The sequence below is a fragment of the Solanum lycopersicum genome, chromosome 8 (assembly GCF_036512215.1).
Source record: "Solanum lycopersicum chromosome 8, SLM_r2.1".
In the NCBI taxonomy this organism is placed as follows: Eukaryota; Viridiplantae; Streptophyta; class Magnoliopsida; order Solanales; family Solanaceae; genus Solanum; species Solanum lycopersicum.
Window position 1 is genome coordinate 31,718,026 of NC_090807.1, and position 23,000 is coordinate 31,741,025.

The following is a 23,000-nucleotide window of genomic DNA, read 5'->3' on the forward strand; positions in this document are numbered from 1 at the left end:
AAAATATATTTAAAATGTTTGGATTTGTCATGAAAATTTTCTTTTATTTATTAATGAATGAAGATTTTAGAGTTTTCTGAGATTTTTTTTCATCACAGAAAATTCTACAATTTGTGATTTTTGTTGCAAATTGTATAATTCTACAATTTGTGATCTCAAAATTTTATATATAGGTGTAAAATATTATTGAACGTAAATTTGACAGGACATAAACATATTGTCACGACCCAAAATGAGTCATAAGTGATACCCACACATAACCTCATAAGTGGGCAGATGAATGAATCAAAAACCCCAACATGTATGAATAATTTAACTACGAATAATAATAAAATGTAGCAGCTCAATTCTTATTAAAGTAACCAATCAAATGTACCTCCAGAGTCTATTATATGTCATTCCCAAAACCTAAAAGTCATGACGTCAAGGACATCTAATATTCAAATGCTAAGCCTAAGTGTACCAAAGACACCAAAATGAGCGAAATAAATGGTTTATGCCTGAAATCTAGGAACATCATATCATGATGAGAGAATCCAACACGAGCTAGAATGAATTGCTCACGCAGGAACCTAATGTGCTGGAGACTGGCTAGAGCTGAGGGCGAGCTGAGGGCGAGCTGAGGGCGAGCTGAAGTCGCTGATACACTTGCTTCACTCCATAACTGGAAAACAAAGAAAAATACAAGTAGGGATCAGTACGGAGCAAGATGTACTGAGTAGGTATCATCGGTCAATCCAAAATAGAAACTTATGTACATAGAATAATAGTATAAAATCAACTATGACATTTAACATGTGGCTAGAAACCAAAAACATGACCACTGAGAACAACACAAAAGTAAGTCTACAATCAATCACAATATCAATCACGTATATGAGGACTCAAGTGTAACATCTCGCAAATTTATATAGCTAGGAAGAAGCAAAATAGCCATTTTGAAAAGACAATTTAATTAAAATCTGGAAATTTTCTTAAGTTGGAGAAAAGTGAGTTTTTGATCAACTTCAAACAGTCATAACTCCTCGATAGAGATGAGTTATATGTATTTCTTGATATGGTTGGAAAGACCTTGGAGATATCTTTCCAAAACCGCCGAGTTTTCATGATATTGATTTTGTATGAGTGAGATATGTCTTTTAGAAGTTTGGTTGTTGGATAAAGGATAGTCCAATCAGGATTTGGAAAGGGCAAAGTTGTCTTTTCCATTTCCAACTATTTTATTTTCTTTTTGGGCAATAAATTATGGTGTAAACTGATTTTATTTAGTTCACACTTTTAGAGAACAAGTTAGGGTTTTGAGAGAAGAGAAAAAAAGAGGAGAAAAGAGGAGAAAGGAGAAAAGAAAGCAAGAACGTTCAAGATCGTCGAAGTTCGGCTTGTGGAAATCGTCGGTGGTGATCCCTAAATAAGTATGTGAGATATTTCTATGTTGGGTTCTTCCACCCACACAACAATTTGATTCCATTCGTAAAGTTAGAGTAGATTGGATGATGAACATTGTTATTTTGATGAATAGTTATCAAATTCTTGATTGAATGGGTAGTAGCAAATTGTAGTTCATTTGATTCATATTTTCGGACTATTTTACGAGTCTAAATTGTTGGGAATTGAGAATATTAGTGATCCTCCGTGTTTTGGGGAAGATCCATGGAAGATTGGAAGGTTTAGAGTTGAAAATGTAGAAGAAAAGTCAAAACGCGCGTCTGTAGAACCTTGGGGCGTCGCAGCTCCCACAGCCCCACAGGGCAGTGTTTGTTCCTAGGGTCTTGGGGTGGCGAGCCATCCAGAGCACCCAACCATGGACTCTAAATTTTGGTGTCCTTTGCTGCACGTCTCTCAGAGCGCCAAGGACGCCGATTAACCCTATTTATTCCCATTTTTTTGTACTAGTTCCTAAGAGATGTACCCACATTTCTTAGTTTTTTCCAACACTCTAAGGTATTTCTAAACATCATGAAATCATCTCTAAAGATGAGATCATGAAACTTGAATCCATAATCCTATTCAACGAAGTTAGGATCAAAATCTTAGAAGCTAAGAGTTAAGTCTAAATGTTAAGAAGTAAGACAAAGTAATGTTTCTTAATGCTCCAAGAGTCTTATTTAAACGTTTAAACTTCATTTTAAGAATCAAGTCTCGAATAAAAGAAAGTGTAAAAGTTGAAGTCATTCCTTCAAAGAAGTATAAGGGAACTAAGAATTTCCCTAAAGAGTTGAAGTTTATCCTATAATGAAATATAAGGAAACTAAGCATTTTGATGAAGAGGCGTTTCAAAACTCAAGTTTCAAGACATATAACAGTAAAGACTAAAGAGTTAAGAAGAAGTTCTTTCCTTCAAAATTATAGGGAGCCTAAGTATCCGCAAAGAGATTTTGAAATGTTTTCACATTTAAACAAGGAGGCTAAGTTTTCAAAATAGCCCTCGGGCTACTTTTTATAAAAGACTTATAGCTTTATAAAATGAACCAAGAAGGAATTCTATGATTTCCAACAGCGCTTTTAGAGCTTTCTTTTGGGCACTAATCTCAAACCACAAAATGAGTATGTTTTAAAAACATAAGAGCTAGTATATTTTTGGGAGTTGTATTGAGCACTAATGTGGGGATGCGAGTTTCAGATTAACTCAAGTTTCCATGACAACCATGTAGACATCATGGTTAGAAAAGGGTCGTGCATTTTAGATGAATCTTTATCGTAGTTACTAGTGGATCCATTAGGCAAATCAGGTCCTATACTTTGACAGGTTTAAGATGGTCGTTGGCAGCGTGAGGCAATGTATCATCACTTTACTATTCACTGATGATTGTTGGTTAGAGAAACCCCCATAGTAATAGTTGCATGGTTCCTCAAGAGGTTCTGCTTAGTGTGAATGGGGGTATGGCTATCCATTCATGCATTGCATGAGTAGACTTTGAGAAGAAGCGTAATATGTTTTCTTTATTATTATGATTATGAGTTTACATCAGATTATTTCATATTTCTAAATACATTATACAGTTAATGGTATCTTTGCATATAGACAGTTTAAAACCATGTTTTAAAAAACTTTTCTTTATATTGCACATGTATTTAAACAACTATATAATGAAATGAGTAGTCATAATGAGTTATATATTCATTAGACGAGCAGAGCCAAGGTAAGTGTTCTTTTTTACTCCTATTCAAGCCTATGTTTTTTTAAGCTTCCAAACTAGCATGCTCGTACATTTAATGTACTGATGCGAGTTGACGTGCATCGTATCATGATGGAGACGCAGGTAATGAGCATCAACATCTAGCTCAATGTTGATCCAGTTTAAGCACTACAGAATCAATTGGTGAGCCTCCTTGCATTCCAGAAGATAGTTGTGGTGTTTGTTCAAACATTCATCTCGATCACTTTAGAGGATTCATACATATTTAGTAGGCCAATAGTCTTTACTTTTCATTCTTATGTTAAAGACTTGATTGTCATTTTGGCCAGTTTGGATGTTTAAACTTTTAAAATATTCCATATAATAATAATAATGTTCAATTCAGTTAAGTTCTTTCATTCTTATAAGTATGATTGTTATCTTCCACTGTGTTAAGTAAGCCAGGGCAATGGTTCCCTCGAGGGCAGCAATGGTCACCAAGCGCTAGTCTCGCCGAAGGTGTAGGCTTCGGGCATGACATCATGCCTCCACACCACTCTTATTTGGGTAATGGGTTATTTGAGATTTAGTATATTAAGTTAATTAAATAACATTTTTGCTTAATGTTACCGTGTCGGAATGTGACACTCCGATCCAATTATATTATGTCAGAACGTTACAGTCAGATCCAATAATACCATGTCAGAAAGTGACACTCCAATCCAAGAGTACCATGTCGGAATGTGACACTCCGATCAAAGAATATCATGTCGGAATGTGATACTCTGGTCAAAGAGTAACATGTCGTAATGTGACACTCCAATCCAAGAGTATCGTGCTGGAACCTGACACTGTGATCAAAGAATATCCTGACAGAACGTGACACTACGATCAAATAATACCGTGTCAGAATGTGAAATTTTGATAAAAAAATATTTTGTCGGAACGTGAAATTCCGGTCCAAGAATACCATGTAGGAACGTGACACTCTGATCCAAGAATATTATTAATTTATCATTAACTATCACAACTTTTCAATTTATTGATAATCTTCGATCAAGACTTCTTTCTTTAAGGCATCACTTCTATAGAGAGGTTTAAACATATAAATCTCACAGTCTCAGGATTTCAGGCCAATCACAAACCACACAATTAAGCAAACAATCACATCATCAAGTACATAGAGAAGTTTACAATATCATTCAATGCATATCAATAATGTTCTAGTAATTTCTTATCATTAATTATTCCCTTAGACTTTAAATTTTGTTATTATATATTCTCGCATAACATGACACTAAGTAGTATTTGAAATGGTATAAGACCTTACTCAACATTTAAAATTTGTAGAAAAATAGTGCGGCTACTTTAAGATTTGCCTGAAGGAAACCATTATTCAATTCAGTTATTGCTCCACGTCGTCCTTTCTTTGTTTTCCTCTTCCCCTCTTTTCTTTTCTTTTCTTTTATAGATTATTTACTACCCTAGTTATTAAAAGACTAATAAAATAAGTGATAAAAGTAACCCCTGATACTTTTAATGTTACCACAAACTAAATAAATTATCAAAACTATCCCACTAATTTAACAATATAATTACGAATAGTCCAAAATATCCATTTAAAATCTATCAAAAATTCTTTATGAAATAAGAAGCTCTAGTATTCAAAACAATCAAATGGATCGTTACCTTAGATACTAATTTACCCATTGTTCTTCATCAAACAATCAAAGAAAGGTGAGTGCATCATCTCGTAACTTGAATAATCTAAGAAATCGAATTTTCAGAAATAAATTGCGAAATCTAGAAAATTTCAATCTTTCAGAGGTGAGTTTTGGTCATTTTCAAACGGCCTAACTTCCATCTTAGGAGGAGTTTGGATGAGTTATTTATATGCATGGAAATCACTTGGAAGATCATTCTAACTCCACCGAGTTTCCACAAATCCAATGTCGTATGAGGGAGATATGTCTTTCAGAAGTGGGGTTGTTAGACTAAATAAACTCCAATCTGAATTTTAGTAAGGCAAAGTTGTCTTTAAACCCTTTGCCTAATTTATTTAAGAGTTATTTAGAGGTAAATACAAAGTCCCAAATATGTTTTATAAAAATTAAGAATGCTTAGGGCTTGGAAGAAAAGAGAAAAGAAGAGAAAGATCAAAAAATTGTCCAAGAAACGTCAAGATCGTTGGGGGTTATCCCTATCGAGGTATATGAGATCATTCGGCATTTGGTCCTTTCACCCATACCCCAAATGATTCAATAAACCAACTTATATTTTATTTGAATAAAAATATTTAAGTTCTTGATGAAAAGTTTTGAAGTTATTGTGAGTTGAATTGTAGTTGGTCTCTAGAAAGTTTGATTCATGTTTTCGGTATGTTTTGGGGTATGATCTACTGGATTATAGCGTATTTAGGGATCATATGTGTTTGGGGTGGGACCCATGGAAGTTTAGTAGGTTTAGAGATGAAAAATGGAGAAGAAAAATCAAAGGTTCCGTCGATAGCCCTTGGGGCGCCGCGCCTGCCAGAGCCCCTCTAACAAGACCTGGCACGCCGCGCCCCTCAAAGCGCCAAGACCCCCTGGAGACCCCGTTCTTTCCCTATCTTTTCTTGCTAGTTCCTAAGTGATGTACCTATAATTCCTCGTTGATTCTAACACTCTAAAGTATATCTAAATATTACTAAATCATCATAAACATGAGATGATGATCCTTGAATTCATAATCCAATTAAAGGGAACCTAAGTACAAAGTAAAAAAAGTTAAAATTCATGTTTAAAAGTTAAGAAGCAAGTCAAAGTGAGTTTTTTCAAGTTTTCAAAGAGTGTTAGATAATCATCTCTACTTTTTTTTAATGCTCAAGTTACATGTCGATCAAAGAGAAAAGATTTGAGTTAGATTCTCAAAAGCTATTAGGGAACTCAGTATTCCCCAAGAGTTAAAGTTTCAAGTTATGTAAAGAGCAAGAATTAATTTCATTTCTCTAAAGTTATAAGGGAACTAAGTATTCCCTAAAGGTTTATAAATGTTTCACATTTAAGTTAAAAAGGTAAACTAATAGTTCCAAGAGAGTTTTGAACTAAAAGGGAAACATTGATTCTATAAGGAGCTTTTTAAAGCTAAAGGGTTTAGTAAATTTATGTCAAACCAAAGGAAGGAAATATTATTAAAAGTATTAGTTAAAGTATTTATCGGAAGTAGTATTGGGTACTGATGTGGGGGTGAGAATTAATATTAATTCAACTGTCCATGTAAACCATGAAGCCATCATAAAAATTGATGGTTCATTCTTTTTAGATGATCATGTAAGGTAATCTAGTGGATCGACTAAGCTAATTAAGGTCTTATATCGATGGAAAGGTATAGGACAGTTTTGACAATGAGGACAAGACGCCGTATCACCACTTAGGCTCATAGTGGTGGTTGTTGGTTAGAGAAACTCCCAAGGAAATTATATTAATTTCATATCTAATTAAAGTTGAGTTTATTATTGTTTATCTTCAATGAAATATTTAATGGTGAGGTTTGGACATATTCTTGATGTATTTATAAAATATTACATAATAAGTAGAATTTTGTATGAATTGATTATCCGATTTAATCGATAAATGAAGAAAAATAAAGAGTTTGATAATGCTTACAAGGACATAATATTGTTGATAAATGAAGGAAACAAAATGTGGTAAAATTTAATTTGTGATATTTGTATTCAATGAATGATTAAAAATTATTATTTAATGGTCAATTAGATAATTTAAAATATATGGATTATTATAGAAACAAAATTGTATTCAAATTTTTAATATATATATTTTTCTTTAACTAATTTGTATTGGGTGTCCCTTTTTTCGTTTAAAGAATTATTTTTTATATAAATATTTTTAAAAAATATGTAAGGTATTTTAGTCATTTAGCAATACATCAACTTTTATGTTTTTGGACTAATACGTCAACTGCTTAATACAAGTTTAATCACATCTATCCAAACTTTTAATTTCCAATTACGCTTCAATGTTTTTCACTTGTGATTGAACAATTCCAACAATATTTTAACAACATTTGAAAGTCGAATGATGTACACTTGTTGGTGTACACTTAATCCTTTTTGTTGATGATAGTAACATAATTGTGATAGTAAATTATTTTTACTATGACAAAATAGTGTAAAACTTTAAATGTAATTAGTGAACTGAAAAAATTAATTGGTATCTTGGGTAATAAATAAATTATTAATGTTTCGTCTTATTGACAAATCATTATGTCTACAAACTTTTTTATATGAAAAAAAGGTTTATTAATAAAGAGAGTTGACATGTGGACTAGCTACATTGTTGAAAAATTATGATCTAGTCTAGATGAACATTTAAAGACTAATATTTACTACTTTACCTTTTCTATCTTTAACGCTTATTAGGAATAACTATTTGTTCCACAATTTTTCCATGGAGTTGCACTAAGGGCTTGTACTGTAACACCCAATAGCCAAAACAGACCAAAACCAGCTTTACAACAAAAAATCTGATGTTGCAACAAACGGTGGCATAGATGGTCCTTAGCCTGAACCACGGTGCGTCCTGTACAACCATAGATGGGATCAGAAACTCAAAAAAATTTCAGCCCCGAAATATTAGTTAAGTCTTGGACGAAGGACGGACTTATGGTTCGTAGTCAGACGACGGTCCGTAGTCAGTGAACGTCGATCAAGACTCCTCAAAAATATTGGTTAAGTCTTGGAAGAACAATGGACTTACGGTCCATAGGTAAGACAACGGTCCATAATCCGTGATCGTCGATCAAGACTACCTTCACTCCCTTCTGATAAGAGCTACGGATGACCAGCATGGTCCGTAGGTGGAAAATTTGCAGGCAGTTAAGGAGAAATGCAGTGGGGTCAACTTCAAATGGTCATAAATCTTAGAAAAAATGAATAAAGTGTCCTATGACCTACCCGTAGATAGATAATTAAATTAGATTTTCATAGATACCAACCTTTCTAAAATCAGACGTCCTAGTAAAATGTTATGTCCATTTTAGTAAAGGCCTGTCGAATATACCAAATCGACAGAACCTACGGTGAGGCGTTGGTCAAACGATGGACCATCAGTTGTGGCCGTCATTTAGTCTGACAGCAACTTTCCTAGGGGTCTTTTGGTCCTTTTTCTACTTCGTTTAAAACTTAAATTATGTCGTTTTGACTCTAAATTATCATATTTTAGTCAGTTTAATACTAGAAACATAATTAAAACAAATCTAAGTCAAATCATTAAATCCAAACTTACAAAATTAGAAGCAAGAGAGGAGAAAAAGCTCAAAAACCCTAGAAACATCATATTTGAATCATTTAAAACGTTTTCATGAAAGACCCATATTTGGAGTTAAAAATGGAAGAAGTTACGGCTGGAAACCCTTTTTGAAATATTTTAGAAAGGACTCCATAAATGGAAAAGAGTTTAAGGATGACTCACATATCTCAAATAGAAGAAACCCTACTGATTTTTTATGAAGAAACGTCTACCAACATCCCTTCTAGTTCCTTCTTGACTTCTATCTTCTATGGAGTTTTAGAGAGAGACTTTCTTGACAGAAAGTTTTGGGTATTAGGAAATGAAGTCTAAAATTAGGTCATGGGGTTTGAAACACCTTAATATACCTAAAAGACCTTAAGAATATCACTAAAGGTTCCTAAAAGACTTGTGGTAAATTTACCAAACACCCCAAGCCAAGCTTTTTAGCAGCTTTAGCAGACAACACAAACGAATCCCACGAATGGACCGTTTCCCAATCGATGCCCCGTTGGTGGGGGTTCGTCCATTGGGAATTAACTTCTATTTTTAAGAAGTATTGATTGCCTTGTAGGTCCATTCGACGCCTAACGTGGACGGACCATTTGTTGACAAACGGACCGTCCCTTGTGGCCGTTGTTGGTCACTGCTTGGCAGCTTCTAGCCAAAGGAATGGGGTCCTCTTCTAGGACCCCTCATGGGTCCTAAGTAGGGTCATATCCGGACGTTAAACCCCTGAGCATATTCGTCTAGATCTTAGGAACATCTCATACTAATATCAAATAAAATGAACACGTAAAACTCACTCAAACACATGAGGACACACAAGCACTTTCTAAGGCACGCCTTCCAAAAGTCATGGACGTTCTTGGACGTTTAACCTCCAAACTTAACAAAACTTCACAGACAGCCTAAGGACATCATTATAACTCATTTTAAAATAAAATTAACTCAAGAAACATTCACAAAGATCTAGTTAACCTTAGTTCATTTTAGGTTGTTACAATGTTTTTGACGAGATGAATTTTGAAAAGAATATTCAAGTGTACCTCTTTAGGTGAATATTTTGTAGATTGACCTCAAAATTTACTTTTTATTATAGAAATTCAAAATACTATGTTATATACCTTAATATTTTTTCCAAATTGAAATTTGTGTTAGAAGTAATAATTCCTGCAGTCCAGAATGTTCTTTTAATTTTTTATTATGAAGTTAAACATTTTAAAAATAAAAAATAGTTTCTAATAATAAAAAATAAAAATAATGAGATATTAATTCTTTGTTTAAACAAACTACAAACAATTACTAAAAGTACATTTAAAATATTGGCAACTAGAAGAAGAGCTATTGTAATAGATTCTAATAGCTAATTAAACTCGCTTTTCTAATTTGCTTTATTTGAATCATTTCTTTCATGTATTTATTAGTCCTAATTAATAAGTCTACATCCTTATAATTTGAAAAAGATTTTTCAATTCTCCTAAATATATTTATGACGAAGAGGCATGCACGTAAGTGATACACAAATAGTAATATTTATGAAGATAAATGAAGGTTGCAAATAGAAATAAATTGCTAGTAGTCCTCTTTCTTCCTAAAAATATTGTATGTGTTCTATCAAAAAATCATATGCATAATGTAGTAATATTAAAAGAAAAAACATTTAAGCTAACTTGGATGTTAATTATGAATAGCAAGTGTGTGTGTATATATATACACATATCATGATTTAATTTCATTGTTACAACATACAATTAATTGACCAGTAAGCCTTTCATCTTCCTAGCTAATTTAATTAGTAAATTAAGTAACAATACATTTTAACTTACATTTTAATTATTAATTTTTTCAATATATTTCTAATAAATAAATTACATTTCAAACAAATAATTGAAATATTATTATTTAATATTATTGAATTAGATTTCTAAATTAGCCAAGGGATAAAATGGTAATCCATTTTTTTTATCTTTTTAGTTTCTAAATTTTAGTAATATATGATATGATATGATATAATATGACGATGTGTATATTTTACTATTGTCTTACACTAGGATATTGTACTAACAAATTATTTCAATATGTTGACAGATTCAATGGTCTTAAAGAAGGAAGATGAAAAATTAACCATGCTCAGAGATATTTCATTATTTAATAAATCATATGTCTATATATATACTTCAAAGGTGATCTTCTCTTGTTTCAACTAAATTCATTGTAAATAATGAATTTTTGGAAGAATTTTTCTTTTGTAGGGTAAATAATTTATAAGTAAATTAATATTGGAATGATTTGAGTAACATGTAGTTCTCTCTCAGTAGTTACGGTTTTGCAATTATTTTTCTCCCTTCTTCTTGCTTTTCTAGTAACTCTATATATTTTCACTAAAAATGAAATCATGGGCGTACAACACAAATAGATAGATCCGATGAATAGAATGATAAAATAATTGAACAACATGGTTGTGAGATTCACAAGTTCCCAAAGGATGGCTTTAAAATGGTTTCATATCGGTAGGAATTGGATGAACAATTTTAGTTATCAATATTACCTACAAACTACATTACAAGAGAGTAAACAAAGATGAAATATGTTGACAATAGACATGTAGTTACTTCCTCCATTCTAAATCATTAATAATGTTTTGAGTAGTGTACAAAGGATAATATTATAAAATAGTTAGTCCATTATTAACATAATAGAAAAACACTTCATTTCATAAACTTCATGGACACTTTTATCAAACAACAGATGTGTATTTTCAATCTAATCATGATTTTTTTTTCTCTAGACTGTTCCAGAAATAGTCTCTAGTCCATCCCTGTGGTTTCTTCCTTGTAAGAATTAAGGGAAGGACCGAAAACTCCACTCACAAAACAGTCCAAAGATAAACAAATTATGATTAAATTGAAAATCATCATCCATATTTGAGAGAAGTGTTGTGAAAGTTTACATAATTAAGTACTTTTCTCGAATGCTAATAATGGACTAATTATCTAGTGATTAATTTTTGGTACATTGATTGAAATTTTATCTATGATATAGAGGGGAGGAAATGCACTACATGTTCCCTCGACAGGTATTTGATCTTTATGTCCTCTCATTTAATGTATTCTGCATTAATGTAGGTAACTAAAACACTTCATTCAACTGTTGCTGATAAGTAATAGTCTTAATGTTGTCCTGTGGAAACTTGTGAATCCCACAACCTAGTTGTACTGTCATGTCATCATCCATTTTATTTATTTTTGTTAAAGCACAACTTGTTGAGGTTCCGGCAAAACAGGAAGAATGGGGGTGGGGGGGGGGGAATTAATACAAAATCATAACGGCGAAGAGAACCATGTGTGATCCAAATCATTCCAATACTACTTCGCCTATAAAATACTTACCTTAAAAAGAGAAAATCTTCCAAAAATATAGTCTTTATATTGAATCTACTGGAAAAAAAGAACAAGAAGATCATCCCTTATATCGTATTTATAGAAATACGATTTTTAATGTCATACAGTATCACTAAAAATTATAGAACTATGTCTTAAATCGACTAGAAAGTTTATCAATAGCAAAAGCAATCATGTAGATGTTATCCCTATTATCACATTAGACACTAGCAAACTCATGCTTGCCAATGGTGAAAGGTCCAAAATGTCCTTATTTTTTACTTCATCTAAATAAGCAATAGAGAAAACCCACCGAGTGAATTTTATCTCTTCTTTGTGGGCTTCCTTTTTCTTGGTAATCATAACTATAGTTTTTTCAACAACGATAAACTTTTTCTACTTCTTTTGGGAGAAACCTTCTGCTCCAACTGATGATTTCTGTGAAATGTGATAGTTACTCAATAGTGTTTCTTTAAAGTTGCCCTGTGAGGGGGTTACACTCTTTTATGATATCTGTAATTTGCATTTCATGTTTGTGGATAGAGGCAGTATGAGGGCTGATCATCTCAAATATGGTGCTAACTTTTGCATATTTCCTCTCTTACACTCTCAAGCTTCATTCACCACTATGGTGAGTTACATATCTTCCATCTAGAAGATATGTACAAGTTTTCACTTTTATTTCCGAACTTATATTTGTTTCCCTATTAACCTTGATTCCAATTACCTCAGTTCTACAACCCGGTCAATTTGTTATGCTAACCTTGCGGTTGTGGTATCCATTGACTCAGATATTCTTGTAGGAAATAAGAAAGGAAAAATAATATCTTTAGAAAATGATCAAGTTTATTATAGGCTACTTAAGGCCACTTGAGATGATTACAATCATCAAGTACATCACTTTTTATACTACTCAAAATACAAAACAAAAATTCTTGCACAAATAACTAAATACATGTATCACAATTTACTAGATGCATGTACTACGAAATTCTAAAGAGACTTCTTGAAAAACTAAGAGACAATTTTGGAAGACGAAAAATTGATGTATTAATTCCAACACTCCCACTTAATGTATTTTCTTGATAAGTCCAATGTGTTCTTGAATATAGCAAAATTTTTCACTAGGAAGTGCTTTGGTGAAGATGTCAGCAAGTTGTTCTCCTGTCTGACAATAATGCAACTGAATTTCACCTTTCTCTTGTGCTTCTCATATAAAATGATACTTGATGAAAAAATGCATTGATCTTTCATGGCTGACTGGATTCTTGGAAATTGCAATTGCGGATTTGTTATCACTATACGGAACTGTCCCTTTTTTTTTATTTTTCACCAATGTCTTAATATTCTCCTAAGCCAAATAGCTTGAGAAGTAGCCTTGGATGCTGAAACATATTCTACTTCGGCAACGGATTGAGAAACAACACTTTGTTTTTTTGATAACCAAAAATAAATGCTTGATCCAAATAAGAAAGCATAACCAGAAGTGCTCATGATGTAATCTATACTTCTATCCCAATCACTATCATAATAACCAATTAAGTTCAAATTTCCACGAAATTTGTACATTATCCCATAATTTATTATTCTTTGTATGTAGTGTACAACACGCTTTGCTGCTCCGAAATTCACTTAGTTATGTTCTTGCATGAAGCTGGATAATAAACTAGCAGCAAACATAATATCTGGCCTTATTGAAGTAAGATATAGCAAACTTCCAATCAAACTCCTAAAATGTTAGCTTTAACTTTCTTTTCCCCATCATCTTTTCTAAACTTCTTATTTGCAACTAATAATATTGCCAAAGACCTGCAATCCATCATTTTTAATTTTTTTTAGAATACTCTTAGTATGCTTCTTTTGAAAAATTAAAATTCCTTCTTTCACTTGAGAAACTATGATGCCCAAGAAATAATTTAGCAATCCAAGATCACTCATTTCATAAGCTTGCATCGTATCTTGTTTGAAATTTTGCATCATTTTTACATCATTTGTTGTAAAGAGCAAATCATACACATAGAGACAAACAATGATAATGCTGCCATGATCTTTCTTCACATCAAAAGTGGCTTCACATTTACTTCTCTGAAAATTATTTTTCAGAAAGTATGTATCAATTTCAATGTACTGGGCTCTTGGAGCTTGCTTCAGCCCGTAAAGAGCTTTTTTTGTCTATACACCTTTTCTTCTCCCCCTTGAACAAAAAATCCTTGGGGTTGCTCAACATAAATCACTTCATCAAGTTTTCCATTCAGAAATGTTGATTTAACATCAAGTTGAAATATCTTCCATTTCTTTTGTGCAGCAACAACAATTACAGTTCTAATTGTATCAAGACGAGCAACTGAAGAGAAAGTTTCATAAAAATCAATACCTGGTTTTTGCGTGAAGCCTCTAGCAACCAACCTTGCTTTGTGCTTTCGAATATCTCTTTCCTGGTTGAGTTTGATTTTGTAATTTCATTTTAGACTTACAACTTCTCTTTCTCAAGGAATAGCCAAAAGCTCCCAAGTATTAGTTTTTTCGATTATTCGAATTTCTTCTTCCATGGATTTCTTCCAAAAATCATGATTTATTGCTTCTTCATAATTTTCTAGCTCAACACCGATAAAATTAGATCTTTGATAAATGTTACTCAACATTTTTGTTCCTCTTGGAGGCGGTTCTTCATTATTTGAATCTAGGATTTCTCCCCCTTGAGAGACATCTTCATCTTTCTCATCCTCTTCTTGATTTGAAGATGTGATAGCAGTATTCTCTATCTTTTTATCCTCCCAATTCCATATTATTTTTCATCAAAAATGACATCTCTACTAACAACAAGTTTGTTAGTTTTGACATCGACAAGCCGATATCCTTTTGTCACATCACTATAACCAAGAAAGACACATTTTTGACTTTTTTCATGCAATTTTGTTCTTTTCTAAGCAAGTACTTGAGCATAACAAATACACCCAAAAATTTTAAAATGACTTACAAAAGGTTTAATTCCACTCCAAGCTTCAACTAATGTCTTGTCCTTCAGTGTCTGTGTTGGACACTTGTTAAGGCTGTGAACTGATGTATACGCTGTTGCTGCCCAAAAATATTTTTGCAGCCCTTTCTTATTCATCATAGTTCTGGACATTTCAACGATTGTTCTATTTCTTATTTCAGATACACCATTTCTTTTAGGAGTATACCCTGTTGTAAGTTGCTTCTAAATGCCTTCATTTTTGCAATATTCTTCAAATTCTCGACTTGTATACTCACCTCCTCAATCACTGCGAATAGGTTTGATGCTGCAACCTTTTTGCTTCTCAATAAGGTCTTTAAATTTCTTGAATGTATCAAATGCTTCTAACTTTTCTTTCAAGAAAAAAACCCATGTCATTCTTGAGAAATCATCAATAAAGATTAGAAAATACCTTTGACTTCCAAGAGATGGAGTCTTCATTGGTCCACAAATGTCGGTATGAATTAGTTCCAAAAATACACTTGCTCTCCAAGACACCCCTTTTGGAAAAGACTTCTTGTGTTGCTTCTCATTATACAACTATCACATGTATCCACCTCAGTATGTATCTCAGGAAGGCCTTGCACCATGTCCTTTTGCTTGAGAAGATTTAAACCATGAAAATTCAAGTGACAAAATCTTTTGTGCCAAAGTCATGAATCATCTACAATTACATTTTTTAGTGCATTGTAATGAAATTGCAAAGGAAGTTTCTTTTATCATCTTTACTTCAACAATGACTTGATTTGGCTCAATTTTATCATAAATCTTGCAATAATTATCTCTAAACACGGGAGAATAACCATTTTCCATGAGTTGACCATCACTAAGAAAATTTTCTTCCAAGTTAGGAACATAAAGAACATCATAAATTTGCTTACCGCATCCTTTCATGTTGATAGAAATAGTACCTTTACCTTTCGCATCTACTAAGTCTCCACTCCCCATCTTCACTTTAGTAGTGATGCTATTATTAATTGAGAGGAAAGCCTTTTCATCTCCAGTCATGTGATTACTACAACCACTATCAACATATCATTCATGCTTTTTGTTGAAGTATCAGATTTAGAAGCAAAGAAACGATTTTCTTCCCTTTCTTCATCATGTTTTTCACAAAAAATTGTTTGCTCCCATTTCTTGTGCGAACAATCCTTTTCAATGTGGCCAAACTTTTTACAAAAGTAACATTGGGACTTGCCTTTGTGCCAATATTTTTCTGTATTGTGATTAGTCTTTTTGCAAACTTTACAAAAAAGGCTAGAGTTTTTCTCACCTTTTTCTTCAACCTTCTTGGAAGAACCATCATGATCTTGCTTCTTTTTTTGGCTTGTGATTTTTCCTCTGATGATTTTTTGAGAAATTTTTAGAATTCTCATTTGTTTTAGACTGGAAAGTCATCTCTTTGGGTTGATCTTCAAAAAAAAATATTCACTTCTCATGTGCACGAAATGATCCAACCAGCCGTTTGATGGAAAGCTTAGAAAGATCTTTCGTCTCCTCAGTGATAGCAACGATGTATTCATACTTTTCTGTGACACTAATTAGAATCTATTCCATAACTTGTTGGTCAGAATTGTATCACTATGATTTCTCATTTCATTAACAATATTCATGACTCTTGTGAAATATTCATCAATTTTTTCAGATTCTATCATCTTTAAATATTGAAACTCTCTTCTAAGAGTTTGAAGATTTATAGTGCGTACCTTTTCGTCACCATACACCTCAGTTTCCAAAAAATCTCAAGCTTCCTTTGCAGTCACACAAGTAGCAATTTTTGCAAAATATGCTCTTGAGACTCCCATTTGGATTTTGCTCAAGGCTTTTGAATTTTGACGATACTTAGCCTCAAGATTTTTCACTCTTCTACTGTAAGATCGCCATCATTGTCTGGCTCTTCAAATCCATTTGCAACAGTAGTCCACCAACCTTTAGCTTTCAAATGTCTTCTCATTCTTATCTTCCAGTATTAAAAATCCCTTCCATCAAAAAATTGAGTAAGAATAACCGAAGAATCAGCACCTTCATTTGTTTTGGATGCCATATTTTTTTGTTTACCTAACCCCAGATTTAGAATGAAAACCTGCTCTTGATACCAATTTGTAGGAAATATGAAAGGAAAAATAATATCTTTAGAAAATGCTCAAGTTTATTATTGGCTACTTAAGGTCAATTGAGACTATTACAATAAACTACATCACAATTTATACTACTCAAAATAGGAAACAAAAAGTCTTGGACAAATAACTAAATACATGTATCACAATTTACTAGATAAATGTACTACGAAATTCTAAAGAGACTTCTTGAATAACTAAGATATAATTTTGGAAGACTAAACATTGATGCATTAATTCTAACAATTTTTACCTTTGATGTTGTAGCATTGATATTTGTTCTGAGCATCGTTCACACATTTATTTTTAACAGATTGCATTGGAGGAGCCTCTAAGCTTTTTATCATGCGCTAGATGGATTTAGTCGTGATAACTTCCACATATTTAATTGTTTTATCTGATTTTAGAATCTTTTTCCATAACATGTGGCAGCAATTGAGTATCGTGTCAAACTGAAGAACAAATTCTAGAAGAGGAAAAATCCAAAAAACATAATTACACAAAACAATATAAAAGCCATGAGTTGAACTCAGGTGGATATGTTTTAATAGATGACCATAGAAAAAAAGTTTGATTAATAGAGAAACAGAAGGAATTTTGAAACTTGTGGTAAAAACTAAGCTATTGAAACTTTATGGATATAAAGTAAAACAAGAAATGTGAAGTTAAATTTTTACTAAATATTGAAAGATGTTCTTTTTTGGGGAATTACTGTCACAACACAAAATGAGTCGTCAGTGGTACCCACACTTAACTTCCGAGGTGGGTGAACCAACGAATTCAACCTTAACTCATATTAATTGTTCAACTTGAAGAATACAAATAACAACACAAAAGATTATGTCTTATTTATGTATAAAACACAAATTTACTAAATTCTATTAACTATTGTTTCCCATAACATGAATGTCATCACATCAAGGACATCTCATCTCCAAATACTAAGTCTAAGAGTAAAAAAGACACCAAAATAAATGAAATAAAGTAATTTTTGTCTAAAAACTCATGACTGGGAGAATCAAACACAAGCTCGAACGAATGGCTCACCATTGAACCTGAGACAGTGAAACTAGCTAGAGTTAAGAGCGAGTCAAAGTCATTTGTACACACACTGCATTCAATTAACTTAATGTACTTAATCTCAAAGAACTCATTTCCCAAATGAGCGTGGTGTGGAGGCATGAGTCCTCGTGTGTATGTTTGATATTGTGACTGATTATATATTTGCTTTAGTTGTCACTTGTTCATGTTGTTTGTTGATTATCACCTACTAAGTGCTATAGTTTATTTTATGTAATTATTTATTGCATATTAGTTACTATTTTTAGTTGGCCGATTATACTACTCAGTACATGTTGCCCCATAGTGATTCCTACTTGTATTTTTCTTTGTTTCCTTTAATGAAGTGCAGCAAGTGTACAAGCGACTTTGACTCTCTCTCAACTCTATCTAGCCTCATTATCTTAGGTTCAATGGTGAGCCATTCGTTCGAGCTTGTGTTGGATTCTCTCGGTCATGACCCGATGTCCTTAGTTTTTGGACACAAATAACTTTATTTTATTCATTTCGGTGTCTTTAATACTTTTAGACTTAGTATTTGGATATTAGATGTCCTTGATATGATGACTTCAACGTTTTAGGAAACATAGTGTATAGACTTTAGTAAATTTGTGTTTCATACATAAATAAATTTAAGCTTCCGCATTGTTATTTGTATTATGAAAGTTGACATTAAATATAATTTAAGGTTGAATTTATTGGTTCACCCACCCAGGAAGTTAAGTGTGGGTGTCACTCACGACTCTTTTGGGTCGTGACAAACGTTGTATCAGAGCGTTAGGTTCGGCGATCTCATCTTAGAAGGACTAGTCTAATAGAGTCTTGTTGAACGGTAAAATGATGCCTTTACTTTCTTCAAGAGTCTATAGTAATTTAGAAAAACTTCTTTCCTTATCTCTTTGTTTCTTTCGTGCTACTACTTCAATCCAATTGGTCTCTAGGTGATACGAATTCGTGTTTGAACTTCTTCATACTTCACATATGGTTAGTACTGAAGTATTATAGTTGAAACAAGAACATTAAAAAAATGTGTCCTTGACAATAGTTGTATTTTCTCGAATGACTACAGGGCCTGTACTGACTAGTGATCCACATGATTTTGTTATAAAGTTCATAAAGTTAAAACCCTTGATCTTTATGAGTATTGAATTATGAAGATTCTTTTTCTTTGATTGTTAATTTTTTTGACATGCTTCATAAAATGAATTTAGTGGAGACACTTAGTGAGTTTGTGGCATACTAGTTCGAGGGAGACGTCAAATGTGGTGGTAGTCTCATGTCGAGTGCCGATTACCTAAGGCACTACCTATTAAGGTAGCATTTTCTAACTTCTTCATCTAATTATATTCCCAAACTTTGAGCTATTGTATAAGAGATGGTTTCTTGAATTTAGAGAAATGGAGATATGTGTTGCAACCTATGAGGTCAAATTTCGTACTTTATTTAGACATGTGACAACATGCAAGAAGGTTCGTAAGGGACAATTACAAAATGAATATCTTTACTTTAGAAAATGTAGTTAGTAGAGTTTTCATAGCATGTATGGATTGTTTAGACAATGATGAAATTATGTTTCACCAATTTAGGTTAGAATATCTACTATGACTTCATAGATTGTGGGTATATCAGATAGGGTCATCAATGCTTACTTGGTTACAGTTATGAAGTGTATTACTTTTGTTATGAACTTGATCTAAGAAGTAAATCCAATCGTTGGGGCTAAAGAGAACATATTTGATATTTCTTTACAAACATTCAATAGGTAGAAATGTGTGTGCTATTTGATACTATCTTCTCGATAAAAATGGTGTGGTGATGAACTTAACGACCTTTCACGGTGAAGTGCTGGTGTTATGTGAAAACGAATACATTGATTGTCAAGTATGAATACTAATTACTTAAGGAGTTAATGGTGGGATGACATTATTAGATAATAATATTCGGGGTTGCATTCATATTTGAGAAACTAATTAAACTATGGACTCATGGGTTAAGCATTATATTACGGAAGAATTTAGTGGTGGATATTCGGTAGGATGTTAGTGCATTTAGGTTGAAAAGTGTATCTGAGGATTCTGAATGAGAAGTGGTGATTTTATCTTAAGGTTCAAAGGATAGATTGATACTCGAATGAATCACATACAGGAAAAATAACTTCCTCGTGAGTATACTTAAGGTGAAATAAATTGAAGATTTTAGCAAGAAAGTGCATATAAAATTGGGTTAGTCTTTTGAATTTGATTGATATACCTGTGCCTAAGGTGTCAGGTCGAGAAACAGGTTTACTTCATGGTGATGACAAGCGCTAACTGAGCATGATGATAAAAAGAGTTCATGAGGGATTGTGAAACTGTACAATAAGGATTTCTTCATGTGGTGATTTTATCTTAAGGTTCAAAGGGTAGATTGATACTAGAATGAAACACATACAGGAAAAAAACTTCCTCGTGAGTATACTTAAGGTGAAATAAATTGAAGATTTTAGCAATAAAGTGCATATAAAATTGGGTTAGTCTTTTGAATTTGATTGGTATACCTGAGCCTAAGCTGTCAGGTCGAGAAACAGGTTTACTTCATGGTGATGACAAGCGCTAACTGAGCATGATGATAAAAAGAGTTCATGAGGGATTGTGATTGGGATGAAATTGTATAATAAGGATTTGTTGGTAAAATAAAATTTGTATGGTAATAAAGACTTGTGAACATCTAAGATTTTTAATTTTTGCTAATAAGTGAGTAAAGTATTTGTATGGCAAGTTTTTGGAGTGTTGGGGCACCACTCGAATAGAATTTAAAGGAGCTAGAGTCATAATTAAAATAAAATAAAATTTGTGGGATGTGTAGCCTTCAGAAATAGGTGTGAGCAGGAATATTTTCTCTAATTGCAAGAACTAAAAGTGTAATTTCGAGCGAAGTGTAGTTGAAAGTTGTATTTATTTTTCCTATGAGTTTTGATGACTGTGAAGTGTAAACTAGTTTGGTACAGACTTTCTAGGAGTAAATATTCTACATAAATGGTAAGGGTTTGAGGCAAGAAAGCAATACATTCGGCATCTGTCAAGAAGATGGATATCCAGGTAATTAATATCAAATTCTTCTATTACTTCACGTGAATTATAACGGATTACAGTTGATATTAGGCTTTTGCATGTGTTATAGGTGGAAAAAAGGTTAGAGTTAGGTTGAAGTTGAGGGACAAGGTCTGTACGTAATAAATTACCAAATTGTTAGATAAGAACTGAAAGTGAACAGTTACGGTTTGGGTTTGGAGTTCGGGGAGACATTAATTTTAGTGTTATGATAATTGTGTTTATTGATTTAAATAGTCATCAAAAACAGTAAAAGTAGTCGTCAACTATTGTTCTGTAGTATGCCACCGATTTAGGGTCATCCTTTGTTATTTCCTTTAGTTATTATAATATGATTCAAGTTTTGGTATATTGATATGAATTTATTATTGTTATTATCATCATTATATTGGAGTAAAAGGATGAAATCCTAGGATTATGTGTGTATGTAATTGTCAAGTATAATTTGCTGGAGTTTCATGTGAGAATGAAATTGGTCAACAATACTTGCTAATATTGATTCGAGGCATTATGATTATTATTATAATATTAGAATTAGACGAGATATTGGAAAGGATGAGGTTGCAGGGGTTGTAGTTTTATTATAATTATTATATAATTAAGGTTTGATATGAATATAAAATGGATAGTGATGTTGGATTGTTGGAGGCAAGTTTGTCTCCCAGTACTAATGGGTTAATTTCCAGTGAGATTATTTTTAATGAGCGGGGAAAATTACCTTAGAAATCAAGGTAAGATAAAATTTTACTTGCTTATTAATAATATAGATTTAGGTTAATACTACTTTATTGATGGGACTATATAGAATGTTAAGATGCGTTACATTGATATTTAATGATGGATAGAGTTATGGGTTCATAAAATACAAAAAAGTGTGTAAGACTTGGCATGAGGTATTTGATGGTTTAGAATGATAGCTAAAGCATGGTATGTTTGAGTGGTGAGGAGTTGACTTTGAGCGTAATTTAATAGTTTTATATCGACGGAAAGGTACTACGAAATTTGAAATTAGTTCTATTAGCTTATTTAGGACTCATATTTGTCATGAAATGCTTAAATAGAAATAGAAATCAACATAGTTTAAATTTGAATTTGATAAGAATACTTTGCTACCAATGATGGTTTGAAAGTCACGTAGATGATCGATGTGGTTATGATATTTTCTTAGTATTAAGAGTATTGACTTCATTGAATAAAGGTGTTTGATAAAGAAAGTATGTGTGAAATTGTAAGAGTGACAAAATTGTTGATTGTGTGTAGCTAGAAAATCAAAGAGATAGAGTCAGATGAACAAAAATATTTGATATGGACACTACGCAAAAAGAGTTATACATTGGTCATGTACATTCTTATGTTACCTACTACTTTATTTTGGGTATGGTTTAGAGTATGATTCACTTTCTACATTCGTGAATGATTTTGCTTACATGGGTGAGTCCCTAGTAGTGGGTCGGGTGTACAATTCCGTGATTGTCATCCTGGTAGGTTGACATGCTTTCTTAGACTTGTTTATTCCAGTTATGGAAGATCTTATGTTATTATGGATAGTTGAAGTATTCTAGTGACTCAAAACACATAACTTTGCTCATAAAAATTCATAGGAGAGATACCATGAAAATTTACAGTTATTCGATAGAGTTAAGATTTATCTCATCCTTGGTAACATGTTTTGTCTATGTCTGATTGAATGTGAGGACTATTGGGTTTAGTTTTGTCATTCTTAAGTTTTGCCTGTAATAACTACTAATCTAACATTTCGACCATGTTGTGAGAGGTTCTGTATGCTTGGGTGTATCAGTCGATGATTGGTACTTGATCACTTTCTTCTTTGGATACGATGACTTTGATTCTCATTGATGATTACTTGATGTCAAAAGATCATAATTTTTATAGCTTAATCTTGAGGAAATATTTTGTTATAACGATGTAATCTTGATAAGATCTATGATGGTTTAT

At 32.5% G+C, this 23,000-nt stretch overlaps 1 protein-coding gene across 1 annotated transcript in view; it reads right to left on the reverse strand.

Annotated features, from left to right (window-relative positions):
- Positions 1-340: 340 nt before the first annotated feature.
- Positions 341-23,000, reverse strand: part of LOC138337649 (uncharacterized) — a 33,648-nt gene continuing 10,988 nt past the window's right edge. The window contains exon 3 of the mRNA XM_069287791.1: positions 341-664. Within this exon, the coding sequence (XP_069143892.1) occupies positions 434-664 (231 nt within the window). The 3' untranslated portion in view covers positions 341-433. The remainder of the gene's footprint in view (positions 665-23,000) is intronic.